The sequence below is a fragment of the Nannospalax galili genome, unplaced genomic scaffold, assembly GCF_000622305.1.
Source record: "Nannospalax galili isolate Female #2095 unplaced genomic scaffold, S.galili_v1.0 scaffold522, whole genome shotgun sequence".
Taxonomy (NCBI): Eukaryota; Metazoa; Chordata; class Mammalia; order Rodentia; family Spalacidae; genus Nannospalax; species Nannospalax galili.
The window spans coordinates 1,003,500-1,012,317 of NW_008348874.1; the positions used below are offsets into that span (position 1 = coordinate 1,003,500).

The 8,818-nt window shown below is 37.6% G+C and overlaps 1 protein-coding gene across 1 annotated transcript in view; it reads right to left on the reverse strand.

Moving 5' to 3' along the window:
* Window positions 1-8,818, reverse strand: part of Hcrtr2 (hypocretin receptor 2) — a 121,879-nt gene that overhangs the window by 52,153 nt on the left and 60,908 nt on the right. Inside the window, exons 2-3 of the mRNA XM_008846124.1 lie at window positions 4,751-4,929; window positions 217-460 (exon numbers count right to left, since the gene is read on the reverse strand). Of these exons, the coding sequence (XP_008844346.1) occupies window positions 217-460; window positions 4,751-4,929 (423 nt within the window). The remainder of the gene's footprint in view (window positions 1-216; window positions 461-4,750; window positions 4,930-8,818) is intronic.

The window sequence follows — 8,818 nt, forward strand, 5'->3', positions numbered from 1 at the left end:
TTTAATATAAATTAAAATAGTGTAGAAATATACTTGTAAAAGATCTGACTGTTTTATTCTGTGAAATTGTGTTGGGTTTCAACTCGGTTGTCAAACTTTTACTAAATTATTTTAACAACACCAATAAAATGTACAAGCCCAATTTAACAACAGTGGTGCTAACCCAAAGTTGTTAGGTACAATGTAAATGTGAGCACATGAGTGTAACCTACTTACCGCCCCAGTGCTCATCACAAACTGTAAAGAGGGTGGTTTTATTGGCTAAGCCTGGCAGCATACTGCTGCATTCCATGACGATGGCCTGAGGAATCATAATGATGCAGGAGACAATCCAGATGATGATGATGCTGTTTCGGGCCCGTTTGGCTGTGCTCTTGAACATCAAAGGGTGACAGATCGCATACCATCGGTCCAAGGCAATGCAGCTCAGTGTGAGGACGGACACAGATACTGACACAGTCTACAGGGGAAGGAAAGAAACATAACACAAGAGAATTGCTAGGTGTGGAAAGATTGTTATGAATATAACATAATTTTTAATTTGTGTTTTCAGCAATGTAGTTACAACAGATAAACAAATATGGGCACAAGTAATGATTCACAAAAATGATTCTAATCTGAAGAAATATATGATAAAAATAGAAATGTAAAAAAGTTTTAGGAATATTTTTATTTATTAGATGTGAATTAGTTGCTATGAAAACTTGGCAATTGTTTTTACGTTAAATGTTTGATTTACAATATCACATGCTTTGAATAATTACTATCATAATTTTGTTTTGCAGCTTTTCTACTGATAGTGAAAAAATATCTCAAATGGAAAAAATAATGCACATATGTTTAGTCTGTAACTGGAAAATTCTTTCTCACTTAAAGAAAGCTACATGGCATGTCTTTTAAATTATCATGTAGGAATTTCACTGGTTAAATTTAATTAGCATGGATAAATTATGGGTATCTCATTTCATATTTTCAAACAACAAAGGGCATTTCATCAGTTAACTTTCAGTATAATGTATGCAAATACAGACATGGATCACATTAAAAATGAATTCTGCACATGGACATGTGTGCTATAGTTTGTTTGCTGGAAGAATTGGACCTTGCTCCAGCAAACATGTAGATCCTCCCTGTACAGATTTGTAAATAAGTAACAATACCACAAATGATTCTTCAGCTTGTAAATTTAGGGAAATGAGAAACATTTAAACATGTCCATTTCCACATAATTGGTTTATGTACCTGTTTTTTTATTATTCTGTATCAGAAGAAGCATTGATTTAAAAGCATAGAATTAATTGAGATGCAAAATGCCTAACTCAAAACTGCCACGTAGGTGTTATGTATTTGCTATTATCAGTTCACTTGAAAGATTGACACTCAGTGTCATGGTGACCTCAGGTGTGATGCCTTCTTTGTTTTACAGTAATGTGACAGGATATGCCGGTCTGATTCTAATAATGGAAGCCATTAAATCTGTGGTAGAATCCATTGAAAAGACCCTTGACAATCCATGATTCAATATGTAGCATTTCAACTGCCATATTTGTAACTGTATTAAGATATCTACATGTGTTAAGATGTGTATGTAATTAGTATCCACTTAAGATTTTCTTGGGTCATATAACATTTCCTGTTATCATAAGTGATTGCACATGAGTGCCTTGTTACTGCTTCCCACTTCTAAGACTGCACTTCTGGGTGCATTTTTCATTTAGAGTCTATTAACTCATGTCAGAGAGTCATTTGAGTAATAAATCTACCATGAGTTATTTATGATTATTGTGAATACAGTGGAATGAGACAGGAGATACTTCTACCTTCTACTTGGGCTTTCACGAATATTCTGGATAACATTCACAGGGCAAAGCCTAGAGGGGTGTATGTTTTAAGCTACAGATAGGTGTTCCAAAAATATCCCAAATATCCATGACAAAGCACAGATTCAGATGACAGAAGCTAAGGGATCAGAAGGTAATTCAATGTAACTACAAGAGTATCAGGGCTTCTCTGACCCCCTACCACCCATCATCCACATCTCAGTGGGGTATTGTTCTTTTCCTGGCATTTTCTGTTCAAGACCTCTTAAGAAATTTTAAGCTTTCAAAGCATACTGACAAAGTTGCTATTGCACCTGTCAGTGTCAGTGAGCAAAGTACGTAATAATTGTTCACCAGTATGACCCAACAGATGTTACTGATCGTAGAATTACACAATCATTAAAGATCTAAGAAGGTCATTTTAATTATAAAGCTAAATTTCATTACATTTGTGAGATTTTCAAGTAGTTTAAGCATTTGCCAAAGCATTACAGCATATCACTCATAAATCTAAAATTGTATTATTTTACAAGAAAAAGAACATATAAATCATAGCAAGTTAGTGAAGGCCCAATACAACTAAATACTCTTAAAATGTAGCTCGACACTATGTAATAAGCTTTCAGTACTGAGGAGGTCACATATCAGGGATAAAAGCCATTAATTTCAGGCTCTCAAAACTAGGAGAAAAGATACTTAAACTGAAATGAGAGCCTTATGAATGAATTATTGAAATTCTAGGAGAAAGGACTCATTTATATGGATATTTCGGAGACGCTGGTTTGCCAGAGCAGGGATCTCTGTGTGCACTGACACCTTTCTAACAAGGGGTCATATTGAACGAGGGGAGAGATGAATGCATGGTTTTCTCCATCCTGTGATTATATATTAGTTTTCTCTTCTGAACTTGACTAAACCGGACAATATTTATTTAGGAACCAGAATCTCTGTGGAAATAAGGATATTCCTTTAATTCTAGGACAAGTTTATAAGTTGTATAATGTGAAATAATAACATCAGGGCGGGCATGGTGGTGCACGCCTTTAATCCGAGCACTCGGGAAGCAGAGGCAGGCAGATCTCTGTGAGTTCAAGGCCAGCCTGGTCTACATAGTGAGTTCCAGGCCAGCTGGGACTACATGGAGACCCTGTCTCAAAAAGACCAAACAAATAAATAAATAACATCAATGACTTTGAGAAAGACCCGTGCATGTGTCACTTGCTAACCATAGGAGGCTTCCTGACTTGGTCGGTGCTCACAGGGGACTCAGATGTGCCTCTCCTCAGTGAGCTTTCATTGTGTATCAGAGCAGGAGTGTGCACACCACAGGAGACGTGCCTTCGCCTCATTATTTACTGTCCGTCAAAATATCTGATTCACAGAAAACAGGAAGGTTCTCAGCTAACTGAGGATCTGGGCAGCTGAAACCGCCCTGAAACTAAAATGAATCTTTTCCTTGGACGATTAGAGGCACCAGAGAAATGAAAATTTTCTGGGAATCGCAGGGAGGTGCTCAAGTGTTTGAATTTCGTGCCAGCTTTATTTTACCAGTACCTGATTGCAAAGTCCATTAGAATCATATGTTCTTACTGATTTTTTTTCTATGAGAATATTTTTCTGTTGTTTATTGCACTATTTCTCCCAAATTTTTGCTAGTTTATTTTATAATCCTTTGATAGTTTTCAACAGGCTAGTCAGTCAAGCTTATAATTAAACATAATATATGCATGTACCTTATAACTTATATAGTATTTATTACTTCATCCTATGATATATTTTGTTAAAACATATTTATTCTCTTTATAAGAATTCCTGAATTGAGAGTCTGCGATATTTCAGTTTCACAAGACAAATAAATTTGTTTCTAGTAATGAATATCTGTCATCTCTCTCAGTTTTCTGTTAGTGGCTATGACCACTATCTTTTTATAAAAAATTGATTTGTTAATTTTTATTTTATGTATATGAGTGTATTGCTTGAGTGTATGTAAGTGCACCCATGTTGCTCAATGTCTGCAGAGGTCAGAAGAGGGCATTGGATCCCTAGGAACTGGAGTTAATGGATAGTTGTTAGCTGCCATGTGGGTCCTGGGAACGAAACCTGAGTCCTCTGCAAGAGCAGCCAGTGCCCTCAACCATTGAACCATCTCTTCAGTCCTATCTTGGGAATTTTTTCAACAAAGGTTTTAGAACTATAAAACAATCAGAAATTTACTCTTTTCAAATTATTTTCTGTTAAGTTCTCATATGTCAAATAGATACAGAAAACTGCTACCATTGTTTTCCACAAAAGCATCCAGTGATGACACTGCTCTAAGATCGTGAGAGGGTGAGATCCTGGTACCAAGAGACGTGGGCCCATTTCCTAAACAAACTGCCAGAAAGCTGCGTGGAGTAGCTCTTACTAAAGTGATCGTTTTCAGCGAGCGAGTTGCCAGAAGTCTGTGTTTTTTACTTGATCGTGTTCCATCTGGAGATGGCGAAACGGGTATTCCAAACCAAATCTGATGCCAAAACTGCCCACGCCCTGCTTCGTCCACATACTTCACAATTCCTCAGGATGAAAAGAAACTGTTTACAAAAATATCCATGATTATTTGGAAAAGCCAATATCCACAGTTATTTGAACTGGGAGAGGTTTAACCATTAATGTGTTCAAGTCACTTATTTAGCAATGAAAAAGTCTGTAATGGAGGAAATCAAATATTTGTGCAACAGCGTGAAGCAATTTGGCAGCGTTTTCTGCTTCAGTTTTATCTGGGCGTGAACTTTTTTTTTTTTTTCAGTAAATTTCAAGTATGACCTTCCTTATGTTTTCCAGTGTTTGAGCTTCTTTATTTATGTTGTGACTCAGTAATTTATCAGATAGTCATGTCTACAGTCGAGCACATTTAAAAATGAGTTCAGTGTTTGTATCAAAAAAACAATTACCTGTAAATAAGGAATGACCTTACAGAGGGACTGTCCAAAGAACCAGGTCTCAGTGATGTCCACAACCAGGGTAGCTGGGAGGCAGGTGATCGTTACAAGTACGTCAGCCAGGGACAGGTTAACTATAAAGTAGTTGGTTACTGTCCTCATGTGATGGTTCTTCCACACGGCCAAGCAGACTGATAAGGAAAACAAAAAACAGAGATGGGAAATAAACAAAGAGACTAGGCACCTGAGGAAGCATGTCTACCTAATTAATACTATCAAGTCCCTACATGTGTATCGAAAAGGAAAGAGTTTAAGACTGCTATTGCTACTGATTTCGTCCATCTGTGGAAATTGGGACTCAAAGCTCATTGCACTTACACCTGTATTTTTCATACATGAGTGCTTGCTCATTTCTACTTGATTTTGAATTGCATGTCTCAGAAGTGAAAGAAGAGCCTTTGATTTATTTTTTCTATTCCTTCAGTACTCAGTATGTAGAGAATCCTCAAGAAATAGTGGGTGAGTTGAGGAGAAGCACAGTTAACAGTCTTCAGTGATCTGTTGTGCTTTCCCTATGACCTTGACCTTCCCTATTTCTGTCTCTTCAATCTGTGTTTTGAACTCCAAAGGAAGAAAATAATTACCTTTGGAAGACTACCGCGACAACAGAACAACAAAGTAAAACAAAACAACAAAAAGTAGCCATCACCAAACTCTATTTTGAAATGAGAGCCCAACAATGCATGCATTTATGCCGTCTGATTCCGACAAGTGTTTCAGGAAGACATCATCAGCCACATTTCAGCGATGAGTTAACTGAGACCAAGACATTTGCTGGACTTGCCTAAGAACTCATAATGCATAAAAGTAGTTAACGACCAAGATTTAGTTCCAAGTGAAAAGCTGTCTTCTTTCCTGAAAATCAGAAGGCTCTAACAAAGTATATTTAAATTCTACACACCAATCCTCTCCTTTCTATTGTTCTTGATGACCTGTAAACATCATCCTCAAATCAAACATGATGTTTAATTTCTTATTGCATCACAGAATGCCCTTGTTAAACCTGTGCTATCCCGCTCAGCTGCTCTTTACTGAAAGGACACCAAGTTCCTCCATTTTCTGTCCTCCACCTGACTTGCGTACATGACAGTTCAAAACCACCAGCCTCAGATCAGATAGGTGTAGGCACTGCTACATCCTACACGAAGGACCTTCAGCAAATAAGAGTGTAATTGTATGTGGGCTTCATTAGCCTGTCAGAACATCCACCTCTGCCCAAATGGCACACTGATTGGTGTATGTAGCACAGAAATAAAATCATATTTTGTTCAATTTAACTCCCTGAGTAACGAATTATTTTTGACAATTATCTACCATTAAGAGTTTCACATGTTGGAAAATACTTTAACTAGGTCCTAAGACTGAAATTGGTTGCCAAGTACCAATTCAATTTAATTTAATAAAATAGTTATATTTTGGAGAATTTAGTTTTGACTAGTTTGCATGTTTTTCTAATATAACATCAGCACAATAATGCCCAAATTTCAGGTGGCTTTAATTGCAGTATACTGCAGTTCATTTACAAAAAAAGATGCTGTGAAATAATTTATTTCCCAGAAATACTTGAAGCACAAACACGCACAAACCCATCCTAACAACTGAAAAACACATTCTCATAGTTTGCAATGAAAAAATGGAAAATAATACCATAAGTTTGCTACTTGCTCAGCATATGGTCAAATTGTACAAAATTAGATCTAGAAATAGTCCTTCTGTCCTTCCAAGCCTGGCCCTGCTCCTTCCTAACGTTGCATGGTCTCCAAGCAACCATGGCTGAATCTGGAAACATTTACCTGTGTAACTTAAGTCTCTGCCTTTGAGTCACATGACATTTTCCTTTGTCTCTGTCTTCTGTGATCATCTCCTTACATGAATAATATTCAATAGAACTACATCTTTACCCTAGTGCATTATGACTTCATTTAAAGAAGTGTTTCATCTGCAATGACCCGATTTCCGGAAATCATCTGAGATAATAGAGATGGGGACTTCATTATGTTTTCGGCATGGTGGTGGGGGGGGGCACAATTCAACAGTAACAACATCAGCTTGCACATTTCAAGACCGTAGCTATTTCCTTTCTCCAGCCTTTGCTCTCTAGTCCAAATCTTCAGACCCGCCATATGCATGTATCATGCTCCGAATCCCTTGTCACCCTGTCCCGATGTTCTGAAGAAGCTCTAGATTATCAACAATGGGTCTCAATGAGTCATTTGCAAGTACACAAACTTCTGTTATGTACCCAGAGTATTGAAGACCAGGGTGACTGCTTTATTTACTATCTCTGTTCAGAGGATCTGAGATCATGTAAGGTTTTTAATGGTCAAGTCACATTTCTGAGTTATAGAGGAATCAAAATGGTGAAAACTTACTTTCTTTTCCAGATGTTGGACAACTTTACCTCATATATTTCATTAGTTTTCTTATTCTTGCAACAAAATACATGACAAAAGCGACTTAAGGAAGGGAGGACTTATTTTGGTTCCCAGATCAAGGATACAGTCAGTCATAGCTGAGAAGACATCGCAAGAGGTAATTTGGGCAGCTGGTCACACTGGTTGCGAAGCCCAGGAAAGAAAGGGAAGAACCTTACCTTGCTTTCTCCTTCGTATTTAGTCTGGGACTCCTGCCCATGGAGGGTGACACACACATTTAGTGTTGGCCTTCCCACCTCAATTACCCCAGTCCACACAATCTGTCACAGACATGCCCAGAGCTTGTCTCCTTTGTAATTCTAAATCCTTTAACACTGAAAATCAACAGTAACCACAACACATTGTGATACTACAGAGGTAACAAAAAGAAAAAGGTGCACTAAACACTATCTCTGAGCCTACTGGAGCAATTTAAATTTGAGCTTTGTGTTACATTTAATTTCTCTGTCATTTAAAAATAAGTGACGTATAGTGTTTACATTGTCTGTTCAAATGCTTATAGACTCTGGTTAGAGCCTGCTTCTCTGGGAAGGCATCATCATTCCACTCATTCAAGGAGGATAGTTCTGCCCCTCTTGGCCCTGGCCTCTTGTGAACACATTTCACATATTCAGGCTCGCTTTCTAAATGACCTGTGGAGAACTGCACACATTTCTTTGCATACAGATTTTCAGAATATGCATTTGTCTGTTTATTCATTCATTAAAGACCTAAGGTACAAAGTAAATACTGAGAAACTTGTTACATATTTATGGAAAACATCCTTTCTTGTAGGTCTACAAAAAGTACAGGATATACAGGATGTTACTGTTCTCTAGAGCTGCCCCACTGTACACCGACACACCCGAACTTCTTCCTGTTGTTTAACTGTGACCCTGGATCAGTGTTTCTACTCCATCCCACCCTGCTCTCCTTAGCTCCTCTAACCACATGTGAATGAGATTGTACACACTTGTCTTCATGTTGTTGACTTGTTTCACTGAATGCAATGCTGCCTAGTTCCACCCTTATTGTTGAACTAGACAGGACTTCCTGGTTTGCCTGGATAGCATTCCGTTTTGTTTTGGTAACACGCGTTCTTTATTCGCCCCTCAATTGTTGATCCTTACTGTTCCTTGGCAAATGTAAATGGTGCTGCAAAGAACAGGGCAGCTCCTGCCTCTTGGGCATTCTAACCTCATTTTCTTTGGATATTTATCTAGCACTACAGTTCTGGATCATATGTTATTTCTTTTTATTTTTGAAGAATCTTCATGTTATTTTCCACAGAGCTTGTAGGAGTTCATATTTTCACAGTGTGCAAGGGCTCCTCATTTCCTCGTGCTCAATGGTGTCTACTATCTTTAGCCTTCTTGATAATAGGCGTTGGTAGCAAAGTGTCAACCTCAAGTTTTAAACACAGAATGGAAATGCCTAGTGGCTAATTTTATAAATTTTTAAAATTTAATAACCACATGATTAGAAGAAGTATTTCATTACAGCTTTAACATATTCAGTAACACATTCCAGAGCAAGAGTACATCTCTTTAACAAGTGGGTGCAAGTTTCTAGGTTCACAGTTGAATTAATAAACACTCATATACAT